This window comes from Bombina bombina, chromosome 4 (assembly GCF_027579735.1).
Source record: "Bombina bombina isolate aBomBom1 chromosome 4, aBomBom1.pri, whole genome shotgun sequence".
NCBI lineage: Eukaryota > Metazoa > Chordata > Amphibia > Anura > Bombinatoridae > Bombina > Bombina bombina.
Window position 1 is genome coordinate 940,531,057 of NC_069502.1, and position 20,559 is coordinate 940,551,615.

General features: G+C 36.6%; 1 protein-coding gene across 1 annotated transcript in view; it reads right to left on the bottom strand.

Annotated features, from left to right (window-relative positions):
- Positions 1-15,707: 15,707 nt before the first annotated feature.
- Positions 15,708-20,559, bottom strand: part of ARHGEF33 (Rho guanine nucleotide exchange factor 33) — a 228,143-nt gene continuing 223,291 nt past the window's right edge. Inside the window, exon 16 of the mRNA XM_053709290.1 lies at positions 15,708-15,837. Within this exon, the coding sequence (XP_053565265.1) occupies positions 15,708-15,837 (130 nt within the window). The remainder of the gene's footprint in view (positions 15,838-20,559) is intronic.

Below are 20,559 nucleotides of genomic sequence, written 5' to 3' on the forward strand. Positions count from 1 at the left end.
CTTACCTGATAAATTCATTTCTTTCATATTAGCAAGAGTCCATGAGGCCCGCCCTTTTTTGTGGTGGTTATGATTTTTTTGTATAAAGCACAATTATTCCAATTCCTTATTTTATATGCTTTCGCACTTTTTTCTTATCACCCCACTTCTTGGCTATTCGTTAAACTGAATTGTGGGTGTGGTGAGGGGTGTATTTATAGGCATTTTAAGGTTTGGGAAACTTTGCCCCTCCTGGTAGGAATGTATATCCCATACGTCACTAGCTCATGGACTCTTGCTAATATGAAAGAAATGAATTTATCAGGTAAGTTCTTACATAAATTATGTTTTTTATTTAAATTGGAAAATGGGGCAATTGGCCCTACCTGGCTGTGTCGGATTATCTTTGCTAGGGTACCTTGGTTAGATAACTCAGTACCGGTGGTAGAAAAGAAATGTAATAGAGGAAAAGAAAATTCTATGCCTGATTTGTGTTTTTTTTTTTTTTTTCCTTCTCTTTCCACCACTTTCACCCTATGCACTTTTATTTGAGATGCAGGTTGTGTATTTATCACTTTATTATTTTACACTATTATATAAGGAATGTAACCTTTTCACATTGATTTTCAACACCCATGGAACTATGCAGGCACTTAAAGGACTATTCTCTGTCCCCCCCCCCCCCCACACACTTTTGCACCCCTTGTCTGCACGGTGTTTAGTAATAACCGTGCTCTCACTGATATAAATTTCTGCACTTTGTGTATGTCTATAACACTTATGGATAATCTCTTCACACTTAGGGTTTTTTTTTTTTTTTTTCCCCATCACGTTCACCCTTTTACACTGTTATATAAGGAATGTAACTTTTCCATATTGGGGTTCAACACTCACGGAACTTTATGGGCACTTAAAGGATTATTCTTTGTCCCCCCCCCCACACACTTTTGCACCCCCTGTCTGCACGGTGTTTAGTAATAACCGTGCTCTTACTGATATAAATTTCCGCACATTATGTACGTCTATAATATCTATGGATAATTTTTTTTTTTTTTCTCTTCTTTCTCTTCTTCCTCTCCCCCTTCTCCCCTCTCTGTGTTTCTCCTTCTTTTTTCTTCTTTTTTTATTATTACTATTCCAATGGTTTATGTGGTACATTTCTTAATAGAGGATGACCCTTAAGTTAGTTTCATGGAATGTGGGGGGTATTAACTCTCCTATAAAAAGACAAATTATACTATCTCATCTACGGCGGCTTAAGACAGATATAGCGTTCCTGCAGGAGACGCATTTATCTGATAAGGAACATCATAAATTATGTAAAGATTGGGTAGGATCCATAACCTATGTTTCTTATACAAAGGCAAGTAGAGGTATCGCAGTCCTCTTCGGTAAGCGACTCCAAATTGAGATTGTTAAAACTATTAAAGATACAGAGGGTAGGTACTTGATATTACAGATAAAGTCGAAGGGGAAGATATGGGTCCTGTGTAACATTTATGCACCCAATAAGAAGGATATGGGATTTTGGACAGGTCTCCTCCAAGCACTAGTGCCGTTTCAAAGTCAGGACATAGTAATGGGGGGTGATTTTAATCTGGCCCCAAACCCGGTGTGTGATAGATATCGAATGCCGGGGCACGAACAAAAGTCCACTCTTAAAAATAAGGGGAAATTTGAGGGGAGAATTTTTAAAAAATTCCAAGATGTGCTCCAATTGGTAGACATTTGGAGACTTCGTAATCCGGATGGTAAAGATTACACCTGTGCCTCTAGAGCAGCCAAAGTTCTTTCGAGGATTGATTTATTTCTTGTATCGAACTCTTTGGTCTCTAAGGTAGCTAAGGATAAAATACATAATGTACTTATTTCCGATCATGCTCCAATTGAAATATCTTTATTGGAAGGCTATCAGTATAGCAATAGGAACACATTAAGATTTCCATATTATTTATATAAGTCTGAAAATTTCAAAAAATTCTTGGCACAGTCATGGAATGACTATTATACAGACAATATGGCTCATCTTGGAAACATAGGAGTTTTCTGGGGGGCAGCTAAGGCGGTATTAGCTGGTAATATATTAGCCTATGACGCTAATATACGCAAAAAGGCAGGGTTGAAACTTCAACAACTCCAGGAAAAAATCATATCTGATTACCAGGCCTATTGTAGAAGATCCACGGCTAGCACTAGAGAAATATATCATGCGAGCAAGGAAGAATTAGACGCCTATCTTAAACAACAAGCAGTAAATACATTATTAAAAAGAGATAGTCTTTATTATCGATTCGGAAATAGATCAGGAAAACTCCTGGCTTCTTTGACCAAAAACCGGACAGCAGGAAAAAATATTGCGGCCATTAGACACAAGAATGCTATATTTAAATCCCCAGAAACAATTGCTTCTGCTTTTGCAGAATACTACACGGAGTTGTATTCTAAACAAGGAGTCTCATCAGTTTCCTCTCTCCAAGACTTTTGGGCCTCGGTAACATTACCTCAAATTACCCGGGAACAATTAGAAATTTTAAATAATCCTATCTCGAAGGAAGAAATTGAAAAGACTATCAAATCACTAGCAAATAGTAAAGCGGCGGGCCCTGATGGACTTCCCATTGAATTTCATAAAGTACTGAAAGATCAGGTATCGTCGGCCCTTTCTAGGCTATATCAAGGTTTCTCAACTGAAGGGAATCATCCAGAACAAAATTTTACCAATGCATTTATATCTTTAATTCCAAAGGTAGGGAAAGATCAGGCACTACCAGGGTCTTATAGACCTATATCACTACTGAACTCCGACTATAAAATATTTATGAAGATACTGGCAGAGCGTTTAAAGATGATATTGCCTACCCTTGTACACACTGACCAAACCGGTTTTATGAAGGGTAGGACTTCAGTGACAAATCTAAGGAGAGTATTACATGCAATCGCACATTATTGGCTACGTTCAAGGGAGAGAGGGACTGGGGCTCTGTCGGAGGCCTTCCTGCTGTCTCTGGACGCAGAGAAGGCCTTCGATAGAGTCGAATGGGATTACCTATTCTCTGCATTGCAAAGTTATGGAATAACAGGCAACTTTTTAGCATCAATTCGCAATGTTTATCATAATCCGATTGCCCATATTTTTGTTAATGGGGTATTCTCTCCCACAGTATACCTTCAAAGAGGAACAAGACAGGGCTGCCCGCTCTCGCCTCTTCTTTTTAATTTGGCCTTAGAACCCTTGGCTATAAAATTGCGAACTAGTTTTCCGGGTATGAATATTAAGGGAGAGGTCATCCATCTGGCATTGTATGCAGATGATATGTTGTTATTTGTTGAAAACCCAAACCTGCATATTTCTAAAATTTTACAATTAATATCGGAATTTGGGTCTTACTCGGGTTATAAAATTAATACGGGTAAGTCAGAGATCTTATGGTTGCATAAAATTAAAAAGAATAACTTTCATTACCCCTTTAAAGAAATTGATTCTTCACTTACGTATCTAGGTATAAAAATACCAAGTAATCCTAATCTAATATATGAATTAAATATTATGGAGCACTGTTCCGAAGTTATCTCGCTTCTAGTACATTGGAAAAATCTCCCCCTTACATTAGCAGGAAGGATAGCATTGATAAAAATGGTGGCACTTCCTAAAATCTTATACCCTTTACTAATGCTTCCTTGTCTCATAACAAAAAGCGATTTAAATAGGCTAAATCGAGCAATAGCAATGTTTCTTTGGAAAGGAAAGAAGTCTCGAATTGCTCTTGGGAAGTTATATGCCAGTTATGCAAGGGGAGGTCTTGGACTACCCAATTTTAAACTTTATAACTGGGCTGCATTGGCACGAATAGTATTAGACTGGCAATTAAACACATATCACTTTGGTGAAAAAGCACTGGAAAAAAGAGCACTGGGGGAATGGAACCTCTCGGTTTTACCCTTTATCTCTTACAAAGACATTCCAAAACAAATTCAGTCGCATATAGTTTACGGGGATGCTCTCCGAGCTTGGCATCTAATTCAAAAATTTGTAAAGGGTCCGGTGATATCGCCCAGATCTATCCCGTTCTTAAATAACATTTATTTTCCAGCAGGAGTAGACACAGGAGCGTTTAGGTCATGGGAAGCGAAAGGGTTAAAAACTTTAGGAGATATGGTGGATCCTTTAAGTAAAAAGATCTATTCGTTTCAGATATTACAAAATAGATTTGATATTCCAAATACGCAATTCTTTGCTTTTCTGCAAGCTCGACATTATGTCTCAAGTATGATAGAGGAAAACACCCAATTTTGGGAACCTTCGTTTTTTGATCTTCCTCAAAAGAAATTTTTAGGTGGCTCATTTTCATTATCAGGAATTTATCAAACAATGAATAATAGGGAAGAATTGATAGTTATGGACAATCTATTGGGTAGATGGGAAACTGATATTAGGGAGGATCTTGGACAAGCCTGGATCACGGACAGCTTGCAAATAGCGAGGAGAGCAACCTTGTCTGTGGTTCTCAGAGAATCACAGACAAGAATGTTACACCGTGATTATATAACGCCGCGTAGGCTATCAAAATGGAACCCAAGTAGTATAAATGTTTGTATAAAATGTGGTTGGAGGAATGCAAACTTTATGCATCATTTTTTAACTTGTCCCAAGATATATCCCTTCTGGCAAAAAGTTCGATACTGGATCAAACAATACTTTAAAATCGATATTGAATTAGGAACTCCGCAAATATGTTTTTTAAGATGGGATAGAGCGAAAACCGAAAACCAACTGCTCTTAACAATGATCATTCTGCAAGCCCGTAAATGTATTTTGGATCTTTGGACAGTTAAGACTACCCCCACCGTCCCGCAATTAAAAAACAGACTAATAAAACAACTATTTGTTGAACAACAGGATGTTAAATCGGATGTTTTAAATAGGTTAGAGGGCTTCCTTGGGAAATGGAAACCATATATTATAACCTTGGAAATTTCAGTACAAAATCAAGTCATAAAACCTTTTGCTCAGACTGAAATAATATTGGCTTCGAGATTGAGGGGAGAATGGGGAAGTTTAGAAGATCTCTAATACTTGGTTGTGATAATTTTGTCTCACCAAACTTCAGAGAATATTTAATAAAAATAAAATAAATGGAATGTAGCTCTATTCTTGTAAACAGCAAGTAAATATAACTTATTCTACTAGCATGTACAAGGTGAGCATTTACTTTTAGTAATTGAAGTGAAAAGTATGGTTTAAACCTCTATGAATGATAATAATAAATCTTATGAGAGATACTTATTAAGCCTCTATAATATAAGCAATGATTCATTAATATTATCAAAAAAAAAGGAAAAATGAGAAAAAATCCTTTATATTCAGGATAAGAAACAAAGTGATAGAGTTCAACTCTAGATAAGTAATGTTCAAATATCTTTCCTTAAGTTTCACGCACTCACACAAACACTCTAAAATATATATACAAAGTTCCAGCACACACGCAATATTGACCAGCAAGGAGGAGGTTAATTCAGTGTAATACACCTCAGGTAAGTAAAAACACTTAGCGTTATATTTGTAAACCTTATGATTTGTATACAATACGATACCCAAACCAGCGTGATGACAAGACCAGATTTTCCCAGGAGCGATGGTGTAGCGTGGAGAGCGGTAATAACAGCAGAGTAAGTGCTAAACCGGAGAATAGTAGAGAGCGGCGTTCCGGTAGCAGCTTGTGTGAGTGCGGCTTCAGCCGTGTGTGATAGAGTTCCGGTAGCGTAGGGATACGATTAGAAGTATCAGTCCAAAAGATTCAGGAATGAAGTGCAGCAAACTTTGAGATACAAACAGCCTTCAAAAAATAAAATACTTAAGACCTGAAAGGGATAAGTAAACTGCTTGGAAAGAGCAGTAGCACAGGATGAGAGAATCCACTTTAATTTTCAGGCACTGAGTAATGGAAAAGTTCTTCCTTAAATAGGAGGAAGTGCTGATAGTCAGAAAGTCTTAAAGGGATATCACATCCCCCCCTTCTCAGGGAATCACCCCCGGGGATTCCAGACCAGGTTTAAGGGGGTAACGATGATGAAATGACTTCACCAGACGAGGGGCATGAACTTCTGAATGAAGATGCCAGGAATCATCCTCTGGACCGTAACCCTTCCATCTGATGAGATATTCTAATCTTTGTCGTCGAATCCTAGAATCCAGTATTGATTCAACTTCAAATTCCTCTTGAAGATCCACTGAGATAGGAGGTGGAAGATCAACTGCCGTGCGTGTTATTGAATGGAAAGGTTTCAATAATGAAATATGGAAGGTGGGATGAAACTTGTAATCCTTGGGTAACGTGAGCTTGACCACATTGGGATTTATTATCTGCTCTACAGGGTAAGGTCCCAGAAACTGGTTAGCCAATTTCTTGCTAGGGACCTGAAGTTTGAGGTTTTTAGTAGATAGTAACACTAAGTCACCTATTTTATATTCAGGTCCAATCGAATGTTTCCGATCATAGTATTTCTTTTGGTATTCCTTAGCCTCAGCTAGATGTGTTTTCAATACTTTCAATCGATCTTGAAGTTTGGAAGAAAAATCTAAAGCTGAAGGGGAATTTACTGTTTTGTGGGACAAGGTTATGGTGTTAGGATGGTACCCATAAGTTGCGAAAAAGGGGGATGTTTTGATTGAGGAACACAATGAATTATTATGAGTAAATTCTGCCATAGGAAGGTAAATTAACCAGTCATCTTGTAAATGTGAAATATAACAACGTAAAAAGTGTTCAATGGTCTGGTTCAGTCTTTCTGTCAACCCATTTGTTTGTGGATGGAAAGCAGTAGTGTAGCGATGATCAATTTTTAGTAGCTTACACAAAGATCTCCAGAAGGAAGAGGTGAATTGGGTACCCCTATCAGTAATAATATTAGAGGGTAAACCGTGTAGTCTTACAACCTGATCAAGAAATACTTTAGCTGTAGTCATGGCAGTTGGTAATCCCTTGAGTGGAATAAAATGAGCCAGTCTTGTTAAATGGTCGACTACTACCATGATAGTGTTATATTGTTGTGATGCAGGTAACTCCACTATAAAATCCATGGCAATAGTACTCCATGGTTTATCTGGAATGGGCAGAGGTCTGAGTAACCCTATGGGTTTTTTATGTTCAATTTTATTTCTAGCGCAATTCTCACACCTAGAGACGTAATCATAAATATATTTATTCATCCCTGGCCACCAAAACTTACGACGGGTAAGTTCAATGGTTTTCTGTATCCCTGGGTGACCAGATATGGTGTCATCATGAGTGTGTGTGAGAATGGAAGATCTTATTTTCTCAGGTACATATAACTTTTCCTCATGATAAAAAAGACCTGTAGTAGGATCTTTTGAACAATTCTGTAGTGGTATTGAATCATGTTTTAGAGCAGTGTGAATCTCTTCTTCTAAGGGTGTTAAGGTACCTATTATCTTTTCTGGAGGGATAGTGAAGTTAGGTTGTTCATGAGGAAGTAACTCATGAATACGAGAAAGTGCATCTGCCTTTGTGTTTTGACTCCCTGGTTTATAAGTTATTAAAAAGTTGAAGCGATCTAAAAAAAGTGACCACCTTGCTTGTCTAGCTGTTAAAGTCTTATTCTTCTTTAAGTATTCTAAGTTTTTATGATCAGTATAAATAAGAAATGGAATTACTGATCCTTCTAGTAGGTGTCTCCATTGTTCTAGTGAACACTTAATAGCAAGGAGTTCTTTATCTCCAACACTATAGTTAGCTTCAGCAGAAGTCAAAGTTCTTGAATAGAACGCAATGGGATAAACTTCACCTGTCTCCTTATTTTGTTGGGAAAGAATAGCCCCAATGCCTGTTTTCGATGCATCAACTTCCAACAGGAATTGTTGATCAAATTTAGGCAGTGTTAGTATTGGAGCTGTTGTGAACATTTCCTTAAGACTATCAAAAGTCTTCTGGGCTTGTTCAGACCACTTAAAGCGATGTTTTATACTAGTTAATTGTGTTAATGGTCTTATCACTGAGGAAAAGTTTTTAATAAATTTACGGTAATAGTTTGCGAAACCAATAAATCGCTGTAATGCTTTTACTGTAGTGGGTATAGGCCAGTCTTTAATTGCGGCTACCTTTTCAGGATCCATTTCTATTTTGTTTGGGGTAATTATATAACCCAAAAACTTTATTTTAGAGACATGGAAAACACATTTTTCCAGCTTTGCATATAACTTATGCTCCTTGAGACGAGTAAGAACCCACCTAACATGTTTTTCATGTTCTATGGAAGATTTTGAATAAATCAGAATATCATCTAGATATATGATGACACAGATATCCATTAGATCATGAAAAATCTCGTTGATAAAATGTTGGAAGGTTGCGGGAGCATTGCTTAGACCAAAGGGCATTACGTTATACTGGAAAAGACCATAACGGGTTCTGAACGCGGTTTTCCATTCGTGTCCTTCCTTTATGCGAATAAGATTATAAGCGCCCTTTAGATCTAATTTTGAGTAGATTGTGGCCTCATTTAATCTTTCTAGTAACTCTGGTATGAGAGGTAGAGGATACCTATTTTAATTGTTATTTCATTCAATGCCCTGTAGTCAATAATAGGTCTTATTGTTCCATCTTTGTTGCGTACTAAAAACAGTCCTGCAGCAGCAGGGGATGTTGAGTGTGAGATGAACCCTTTTCGCAAGTTTTCATCTAAATATGATCTTAGATATACCAATTCTTCTTGTGAAAGAGGGTAAATCTTTCCATGTGGTATTTGAGATCCCGATATTAAATCAATGGGACAGTCAAATTCCCTATGTGGTGGGAGGTTTTCTGCCTCCTTGAGGTCAAACACCTCTGCCAGGTCCTGATAAATTTGAGGCAGCTCATGTTCTATAGTAGAGATTACCTGATAGGGAAAACAAGTCTTTATACAATAGTCAGAGTCAAAGTTTACTTGTGGTGATGACCAGTCAATATGAGGATTATGTATTTGTAACCAGCTAAATCCTAAAATGATAGTATGCATGTAGATAGGTATGAGGTCAAAAGTAATATATTCAGAATGTCCTTGGTCAGTTGTTATGAGTAAAGGGATTGTCTGATGGGTAATGGGGCCCTGTTGTATAATAGAACCATCAATAAGTTTAACTGAAACAGGATGTGTTTTGACAACAGTTGGAATTTTATTGAGCTTAACATATGCTATATCTATATAATTTCCTGACGCCCCAGAATCAATCAAAGCGTTAGACCGCACATTTTTCTGATCCCACTGTAAAGAAAAGGTGAGAGTGAGATGTGGATTTTGGGTAATGTGAAAAATATTGTGATTGAAACTACCCTTACCCTTTTTCTGTCTCAATAGAGATGGACAATTTGTGACGGAGTGGTCCTTTTGTCCACAATAAAGACAGAGATTTTCTAATCTGCGTCTGGTTTTTTCTTCTGGGGTTAGAGGACCCCTTATAGTTCCAATCTCCATAGGAACCTGGTTTGAAACAGCTTTTTCCATGGTTGTAGAACAGGGATAGGAACGTCTGGGCACAACTTCATAGGAAGCTCTTTCAGCCTTTCTTTCACGTAACCTTCGGTCCAAAGTGGTGCTTAATTTCATCAACCCATTCAGTGTGTCAGGCATCTCTAATCGTGACAATTCATCTTTAAGGGATTCAGAGAGACCCAATCTGAATTGGTTCTTTAAGCTGATCTCGTTCCATTGAGAGTCATCTATCCACATTTGAAATTCAGTAATATATTCTTCAATGTTTCTTTTCCCCTGTCTCATAGATCTTAATTTATTTTCAGCTGTTATTTGAGTGTGGGAATCCTCATACAAGGCAGTCATAGCTAGAAAAAATTCTTCAAGCGAATCTAATATTGGATGTTCACTTTCAAAGAATCTATTGGCCCAGGAGCGTGGCTCCTCCTGGAGGAAGGAAATAGTGGTACAGACCTTTATCCTTTCACTATGGTATGTTTTAGGTCTAAGTGAGAAAAGAAGTTTGCATGCACTTTTAAAATCCCTGAAATCGCTGCGCTTGCCAGAGAAGGGTTGTGGGTATTGTATGTGAGGTTCAGCAATTCCTGCTTCTTTCCCTGACATACAATCTTTTATTAAGGTTTTGAGAGCTTTATTTTCAGTTTGTACCTCTGTTAAGGCTCTAGCAAGATATTCTAGTTTTTGATGAATATTATAAAATTCATTTTTAATTTCATTTGGATCCATCTTCCAAAAAATAAAAAATAAACTTTATTTTTGAGGCCTGAAAATTCTGTGATAATTTTGTCTCACCAAACTTCAGAGAATATTTAATAAAAATAAAATAAATGGAATGTAGCTCTATTCTTGTAAACAGCAAGTAAATATAACTTATTCTACTAGCATGTACAAGGTGAGCATTTACTTTTAGTAATTGAAGTGAAAAGTATGGTTTAAACCTCTATGAATGATAATAATAAATCTTATGAGAGATACTTATTAAGCCTCTATAATATAAACAATGATTCATTAATATTATCCAAAAAAAAGGAAAAATGAGAAAAAATCCTTTATATTCAGGATAAGAAACGAAGTGATAGAGTTCAACTCTAGATAAGTAATGTTCAAATATCTTTCCTTAAGTTTCACGCACTCACACAAACACTCTAAAATATATATACAAAGTTCCAGCACACACGCAATATTGACCAGCAAGGAGGAGGTTAATTCAGTGTAATACACCTCAGGTAAGTAAAAACACTTAGCGTTATATTTGTAAACCTTATGATTTGTATACAATACGATACCCAAACCAGCGTGGTGACAAGACCAGATTTTCCCAGGAGCGATGGTGTAGCGTGGAGAGCGGTAATAACAGCAGAGTAAGTGCTAAACCGGAGAATAGTAGAGAGCGGCGTTCCGGTAGCAGCTTGTGTGAGTGCGGCTTCAGCCGCGTGTGATAGAGTTCCGGTAGCGTAGGGATACGATTAGAAGTATCAGTCCAAAAGATTCAGGAATGAAGTGCAGCAAACTTTGAGATACAAACAGCCTTCAAAAAATAAAATACTTAAGACCTGAAAGGGATAAGTAAACTGCTTGGAAAGAGCAGTAGCACAGGATGAGAAAATCCACTTTAATTTTCAGGCACTGAGTAATGGAAAAGTACTTCCTTAAATAGGAGGAAGTGCTGATAGTCAGAAAGTCTTAAAGGGATATCACATTGGTGGTGGATGCACACATTCACGTAGGTATGGTGAAGGGTTTCAAGAATTCTGTTTTTTTTTTTTTTTTTTCTTTTTCTTCTCCTCTTTATTTTTGTATTAGTTTGTCGGGTTTGTAGAATAATGTATGCATCGATAAGATAAAATAGCCTTTCTTGAAAATAATAAGACTAAATGAAGTTGGCAACATTGGGCTAGAATGAAATGTAATATAATACCTAGTAAGATAAAGAAGATTGTTAACGGCTGATAAAATCATGTGGATATGTTAATAGTCAATATGGTAACGCCTACTGGATATGTAGCAAGAAATGTTTCTTTTTATGCCTGTGTAACATGTTTATCATTAATAAATAAAAAATTTAAAAATAAAAAAAAAATAAAAAAAAAAAGTAAAATTTGTGTGTAATTTACACAGGAATAAATCTAATTAAATATGCACAGCGTAAATCGTACTTTTAGTGCACTGGATGTGCAAAAATCACACAGAAATTTGTACTTTTAAATACAAAATGCAAAGCGTAATTGTTGTTTTTTCGTAAAATTGGCTGAACATGGGCGTATATGAAAATGTCTCTCTAATCCCAGCGTAATTCTATAAAGATTTTCGCACTGCAGATCTCACAGTTTTTTCTCGCCAACTAAAAGGTGGCAAGCTTTTGTCAAAACACTCAATATACTTATAATCCTAATAGAAAAACACATATATACGAAAATATAGGCGAATGTAAAATGCTCTATGCAGAAAGCAGCATAATGTGAGTTATATTGGCTGCAGGATTTTAATTTTAAAGTGCTCCCTCTGCTCCCTGATAACTTCCCTGTAAGGAGCGAAGTGTCCCTATCCAGCGAGCTCCATTACTTTTAATAGGAGCTATCTCGCCACTCACAGGGCCTTCCCCTCTTTTACGATAATTCCACCAGAACAGCCCTGTGAGAGTCGGGGAGAAAAAGTAGCTTGGAGCAGGCAATATTTACATCATCAAGCCCTCTCTCTCTCCATAGGCATTTATTGATTATCTATTTAATAACAAAATACTGCTTGTTGCATCTATTTAGAATCTGTAATGTATTTGTATTAGTTATAGCATTATAGAAAATGTATTCAAGCTTCATAGAAGGGATAGAGTCTATAGAACATATGAAAAACAAGAATGAGGACATTAAAGGGATACTAAACCCAGCTTAAGAGCCGCCCATTTTTAGTTCAGAACCTGGGTTATGCTTGCTTATTGGTTTGCTAAATTTAGCCACCAATAAGCGAGCACTATCCAGGGTGCTGAACTTAAAATGGGCTGGCTTCTAAGCTTTACATTCCTGCTTTTTAAATAAAGATAGTAAGAGAATGAAGAAAATTGATAAAAGGAGTAAATTTGAAAGTTGCATAAAATTGCATGCTTTATCTGAATCATTAAAGAAAACATTTCGGTTTAGTATCCCTTTAACTAATATTTGCAGACTGTTACCATGGACTCACAAAATTATTGCTATCGCATTTCAATACATGTGCCGAATGTGCACAATCCTTATGCAGTGGAGCCATTTATTAGTGCAGTTTGCCAGTCTATCTGTGTTTTTCAGATGAATAATTCAGTACGTAAATCTGGATGAGGTGCCAATTTCGATGTCTTTATGATTTATGTGCACTTACTGTTAGAGCACATACATAAGCAATCCGTCAAGATGGCACTCAACGGAAATCACACCCAAAAATGTATTTTTTCATATGTCCTGTGAAGCAGCCTACAATAATCATCTTGCTCAGCCTGGCTGAATGTGAGGTAAAATTTTACAAACCAATGCAGGTACCTGGCCGCATCTCTCCAAAATGTAACTTGCTGGCTGGTTAAGAAAAACAAAAAAGCCGCCATAATATAGTCCCTTTTATCTTATATTCTATGTTCTCTACAGTTAGCTGCCTGGTATAGGCTTAACCACTCAGAAGAGTGATTGAGAAATATATAGGCTTGTCTTAAATTAAAGTTGCTGAATGATTAATTGACATTGAAACTAACAGGAAGTTTTCCTTAGGGACAAGATGGCTTACTCAATGATAAGGATAAAATCACAGTTCTATTGGTGGACAATGACAGACTATCATGAAAAGGAAAAATAGTTTTATCCAGATGAGGAACATCAATTTCCATAATTTGTATTGCATTTAAAAATGCTTTAATATCCCTTAAAGTGAAGGTAAAGTTAACATTTGTTTAATTAATTTAACCATTTTTTTAAATGAATATTCAAATATATATGTTAAAAATTAATTTGAAAATCCCTACCATTTGTCTCCCGACTCCTCCCAAGCCTTTACTTCCTACTGCATTTTGTGAAGTCTCTACCCCTCGCAAATGCGCGTGCACGACCCGATAAAAATTGCGTATGCGTTACTCTCCTATTATTTTACAATGCGCATGCGCTAATTTGCCTTGTAGTATAGTATTGAATGAATAGGTATATTCATTCAGTACTATACGATCAGAGACAGGAGCTGCATCTATTGTTATCGTTCAAACGTTTCTTAAAAACATCGATCTATTAACTTGGTTTGCCCAATTGTACTATAAAATCTATAGTACAATTGGGCAAACAGAGTTAATAGATCGATGTTTTTAACCCCTTAATGACCACAATGTACCCTGTATGTCACTGGTCGTTAAGGGTTTTTTCAGGACATAATAGCACAAGTCTAGCAAGAACACGCTATTAATACACTCCCTCCAGCAGGCTTTGTGGAATAGAGCAGTCTCAACGCTGGTGGCAAGACCGCGCTATAAAACAATCAAGTCCCCAAAAAAGGCCAGTGACATACAAGGTACGTCGCTGGTCCTTAAGGGGTTAAGAAACGTTTCAACAATATCAATAAATGCAGCTCCTGGCTCTGATTGTGCACACTGTAACAAGACAATGAGGTAGTCTGTGGGACGCATGCGCGGAACTGGAGCGCGCTTAGTTGATAAGAAGGAGAAAAATTAAAGTGCGCATGCGACGACGAGTAAAGGGGCGGATGACGTCGGATGACGGTCGCCTAACGGCCTAAAAATCAATTGGCTATAAAATACATGTGATGTTAAGTAGAAAAAAAAAATAATTTACGGGTTGAATTTGGGGATGTATATAATTAGGATTATACAGGTAATATATTTATTTATATCTATTTATATAAAATATGATGAATTAAAGTCATATTATTTTTAAACATTGAATCATATTCTATATAGTGATGAGGGTAACTTTACCTTCACTTTAAAGGGAGAGTAATGAAAAAAATAAACTTTCATGATTTAATACAGCCATTGTACATAACTCATTGGTGTTAGTTGAACACATCAAGTAAGCCAAGGCATATAATGTACAGCCACCAGTTAGGCATGTGCATGCAGAGGTTTCGGATGCCTCTGAATGCAGAAGAAGGTGGACGCTTGCGGCAATTGGCTCGTTTCAGAGCCGGATTTCTTCTTGTGAAAAGGTGCAACACACTAAGTTCTGTGAAAATTCAGATCTTAGTGTGTTGCACTTTCACAAGCAGAAATCAAGTTTCGAAAAGACCCGATTGCGTTAAGTGTCCGCCTCCTTCTGCATTCTGATGCATTTGCATGCACAGGCCTACCACCAATCAACAACAAACTCCAAGTAATGCATTGCTGTCCCTGAGCATACCTGGGTTTACTCTTCAAAAAAGAATGTCAAAAGAATAAAGCTCATTTGATAGCAGACATAAATTAGAAAGTTGTTTAAAATCGCATGTTTTATCTGAATCATTAAAGTTTAATTTTGATTTTACTGTTCTTTTGAAGAATGTAAAAGGATGTACCTATTAGTGGCAGTACCACAGCATAAATATCTATAATTACTAGTCCAGGAAAGTTACTAGACCAAAATGTTAACTATTGTAAAACACATTTTGAAGGCCTGTATTTTATATATATGTTGCGGGTAAAGTCAGATATTGGGTAATCCTAGCATTACCCGGGTAATCCTAGGAATACTCGTAACATATATATATATTTCTCAGTGTATTTCTCTGTTTGTTGACAAACACAGATTAAACAAAAACATGTTATTTTTCCCCATACCTAACATCTAGAGCCCGGCAATGCCCCTTAAACAAATAAAAGTGTTCTTCTCTTGAAAGCATATAGGACCTGGTATTGTTGTATTAAATATTCGCTAATACTAGTTTCAGCTATATTCAATTATAAACACAATGATAATTTTAGTATGAACAGTATTACATGCAAAGTATTATAAAAATAAAAATACAGTTATTCTTATAAGTACTACCATATATGTCATTATATGAGTAAAATATTGATAGCTACAGATTGTCATCTATACCAATAAATCTGGTTATGTACCTAAGAGAGAATGGCAGAACTATACTGTAGCAGACACAATAGCTCAGCCAGTATACTAAACAGGAATTAGAATTCTTCTGACACTTTCATAACCAGTGAGTCCTTCAAAGTGTTTCCAACTGAACAACAAGTTCCTCTGTCAGATGTTCCTGCATCTCCATAAAGGCTTCACCATGACCTGCTACACAGCTGTACCCCGGTCAAGTTCACTGATTAGCGCAGAGTGTGCTCTGAAGATCTCATATCTTGTAGGAGATTGATCAATTGATGACCTTTCACTCGTTTTCTCTTTGCTTTCTAGTCCGCAGGACCTAAAATCTCAGAACACAGTAATAATAGAATTTATTTGAAATAAATCAAAGTCCAGGTTTATTTGATTTCCTTATAATGGTACTAGATCTATATAATAATGTATACAAGTGAGTAACACATAATTGTAGCTACAATATGTAATTTAAAGGAGCGACAGAGAGTAACAGAACTCTAACATCTGAAGAAGCTTATGGAATTAAAAAAAACCTTGATTTTGTTGGTCCAAGTTTATCCCAATCTACTCAAGCAACATTCTCTGTTGGACCAATATGGCAACAACCTGTTTTCTGTTAATTGCTATACAAAAACACTGTATGGCAGATAGGGTGATTATTTTTTAAGAATTCTTTAAGATATTCTAAGCCATTAAAATAAATTAGAAATAGTGCTTGAATTAAAAAAAAGGATACAACTAATTATATTTAAAGGGGCATGAAAGTCAAAATGAATGTTTCATGATTGAGAGAGAGCATGCAAATTTAAGTTATTTATAAATGTATTTCTATTATCAAATTACGTTGTTCTATTGTTATTTTTGTTGAAAATCATACCTAAATATGCTCAGGAGTATTAATGCGCAAATGGGAGTTTGCTAGTGACTCTTGGTTATACACATATGCTGTTTGTCATTCGCTCATTGAATGTGTTCACTTAGTTGACAGTAGTGCATTGCTCTGGAGTTTACTTAAACTATGGGTTTTATTACAAGTGGCGTGCTAATGTTACCACGTGTGAAATGTTGAAATATTGTGCCCGTGCTAACTTGCATGTGTATTACAAGTTGAAAGTAAACGAAACCGCACAAAGGAAAACTAAAGTTAGAGTTGGGTTAGCACGATTGAAGTCTTTGCATAAAGGGTTAGGGCTAAATAATAATATATATAAACTTCTCAAAAGGAAGAGGCACTCACAGGTCTTAATAAGCGAAAAGTACTTTTATTAGTTCATAGGTTCAGTGAACGTTTCGGTCCTCGCAGGGACCTTTGTCAAGACTGTATTCCGATTCCACAGTATCAGGCGGTCAGCGCTGACCGCCTGACACTGTGGAATCGGAAAACAGTCTTGAGAAGTTTCTACCTATTCACCATAGAGTGCACCCAGGCGCATACCACTAACAGTGAGTGCTTGGATCCCAAAAACTTGTATGTATATATATATATATATATATATATATATAACTGTAGTAATTGTCTCAGCAGCTGGTTTCCTTGCTTTACACAATCCTTTTTAGAAGTGCATGTTACCTCTTGTAGTCCTGCAATTCCTTCCATATAGGTATACAAAGAGCAATCAAGTAACAGCACCACATTTTCTTAAGTAAAAATTAATTTATCAGTATGAAATGGGTACAGGATAAATAGCAAGCGGCTATGTTTCTGGCCTGTTCAGTCCTTATTTGTGCTATAGTGCTATGGTAACAACTTCCTTAATCACAATCTCTGTTTTATTCTTCCGAATGAAAAGTCCCTAGATGTAATTCTATGATAAAGGGTTGATACACTGCAAAAATGTTATGACAGGAAAAAGTGTGAAAGGAATGGTTTATATTTATTATTATTTATTAAATGTGGGCGGAGCTATGTAGGTGAAACAACACACCCTCTATTAAAGGAAAAGATATAACATTTCCAGTTTCTGAATATTTCACTACAGTAGGATATACAGTTAGTCAGCTTAGATTCCAAATAATAGACCATATTCCAAAGTTGAGAAGGGGTGGAAATTTTGAGTTGATGCTTAAAGGGACATGAAACCCAAATTTTTTCTTTCATGATTTAGAGAGAGCATATAATTATAAACAACTTTCTAATTTACTTCTATTATCTATTGTGCTTCATTCTCTTGATATTCTTTGCTGAAAAGCATATCTAGATATGCTTAGTAGCTGCTGATTGGTAGCTGCACATAGATGCCTCCTGTGATTGGTTCACTGTGTGCATTGCTATTTCTTCATTAAAGTATATCTAAAGAATAAATCAAATTAGGTAATAGAAGTAAATTGGAATGTTGTTTAAAATTATATTCTCTACCTTAATCATGAAAGAAAATGTTTGGGTATAGTGACCCTTTAAACAAAAAGACGTATGGTGGATCCAGCATCTAGAGACTCCGACAGAATTAAACGTAGATTATGATTTGCATTTATTTTTATAATTAATATGCAGTTTTCTAATATATTTATTAATAAAAAAAATTCAGTCAGGATTTGTAATTTTGTATCTAATTTTGTAACACTTTATTAAATCTTAGGAATTGTTTTGCATTGTAATCTTTAGCTATCTTATGATAATTTACCTGTTATTCTAAAAGTGACTACTAGATGGCAGTATTGGATAAGAAATGGTATTTCAGGAAAATAGCAGATGGTCGCTGAAAGAGTTAACTATAGACACACAGGTGCTATTTAAGGAAGCTTATACCTTAGCGCGAATAGGGGTTGAACAGGCCTGAAGCGTAGCTGCTTGTTATTTTATCCTGTAACCCATGTCATCATAATAAAGGAACTTTTAACTTAAAAGGGTCTACTCTAGAATATTTATTGTTTACAAAGATAGATAATCCTTTTTATTACCCATTGCCTCTGCAGGCTGCCCACTCATTTCAGTTTGCTTGACAGACTTGCATTTTAGCCAATTAGTGCTGAATCATAAATAACTCCATGGCAGTGAGCACAATGTTATTTATATGGCACACATGAACTAGCGATGTCAAGCTGTGAAAAGCTGTCAAAATGCACTGAGATAAGAGGCGGCCTTCAAGGTCTTCAAAGCATATGAGCCTACCTAGGTTTAGCTTTCAACAAAGAATACCAAGAGCAACAAAGTAAATTTGCTGATAAAAGTAAATTGGAAAGTTGAAAGTTTTGACTAGACTGTCCCTTTAAGGAAAAGTGGTGCTGTTACTGGATTGGTCTTTGTATGTATGAATGTGTGTATATATTTAATACATTTATATATATATATATATATATATATATCACAAAAAAATAAAAAAAATACACCAGAAATATCTATGTGAAGAACATTGTAATGTAAAATATTCATATCTACCTTCAGGTTAACACACTTGGTTAAATGCTGTTGGGTTAGTGCGTGAGCAATAGGTTTATCCATTTGCGCTCTCCATTGAAGTCAATGGCCTCTAGTTATCAAGCCGTCAACCGCAAATACGCTGGAATTCTGCAGCGTATTTGTGGCGAGGCTGATTCGCTGTAGTTATCAAGCCCTACAGACCGGAAAAAGTAGAATCGAGTGACGTAACCATACGATCTGGCGGACTCAGTCCGACACAGATCAATGGTTACGTCACTCCAGATGTTACAAACGCAAGTTCGGCACAATCTGACTACTTTTGCTAGTTATCAAAGAACTAGCAGGTACGCTCGCCACTATTCCGGGCCAGCGTACCTGGATTTCAATCCGCCGCCCTGGAGGCAGCGGATCCCATAGGAATCAATGGGAGTCTGACAGCAACGAGAGCTCATGTTCGCTGTTGCCCGATATCCCACCCTAACATGTACCCCGAGTCTAAACACCCCTAATCTGGCCCCCCTACACCACCGCCGCCTACATTAAACTTATTAACCTCTAAACCCCCGCTCCCGGACCCCGCCGCCACCTACATTACATTTATTAACCCCTAATCTGCCCCCCCTACACTGCCGCAACTCTAATAAACTTATTAACCCCTAAACCGCCGCTCCCGGACCCCACCGCCACCTACATTATACCTATTAGCCCCTAATCTGCCGCCCCCTATACCGCTGCCACCTGATTGGAACAGCCAATAGAATGCGAGCTCAATCCGATTGGCTGATTTGATACTTTGGGGCAATGCCCCGCAAAAGGCCCTTTTAAGGACTATTTGTAATTTCGTTTAGGGTAAGGAATTTTATTATTTTGGGGGCCTTTTTTATTTTATTAGGGGGCTTAGATTAGGTGTAATTAGTTTAAACTTCTTGTAATTTTTTTTATTTTCTGTAATTTAGTGTTTTTTTTTTTTGGTACTTTAGTTAATTTTAGTTAATTTTATTTAATGTTAGGTAATTGTAGTTAATTCATTTAATTTATTTAATGATAGTGTAGTGTTAGGTGTAATTGTAACTTAGGTCAGGATTTATTTTACAGGTAATTTTGTAGTTATTTTAACTAGGTAGCTATAAAATAGTTAATAACTATTTAATAGCTATTGTACCTAGTTAAAATAAATACAAAGTTGCCTGTAAAATAAATATAAATCCTAAGCTAGCTACAATGTAATTATTAATTATATTGTAGCTATTTTAGGGTTTATTTTATAGGTAAGTATTTAGTTTTAAATAGGAATAATTTATTTAATTGTAGGAATATTTATGTAGATTAATTTAAATAATATTGAAGTTAGGGGGGCGTTAGGGTTAGACTTAGGTTTAGGGGTTAATTCATTTAATATAGTGGCGGCTGTGTAGGGGGGGCAGGATAGGGGTTAATAAATGTAATGTAGGTGGCGGCGGGCTCCGGGTGCGGCGGTTTAGGGGTTAAACAATTTATTTAGTTGCGGCGGGGTCCGGGATTGGCAGGATAGGGGTTAATAACTGTATGTAGGTGGCGGCGGTATAGAGGGCGGCAGATTAGGGGTTAATAAGTATAATGTAGGTGGCGGCGGGGTCCGGGAGCGGCGGTAAGAGGTTAATATATTTATTATAGTTGCGGCGGGGTCCAGGAGCGGCGGTTTAGGGGTTA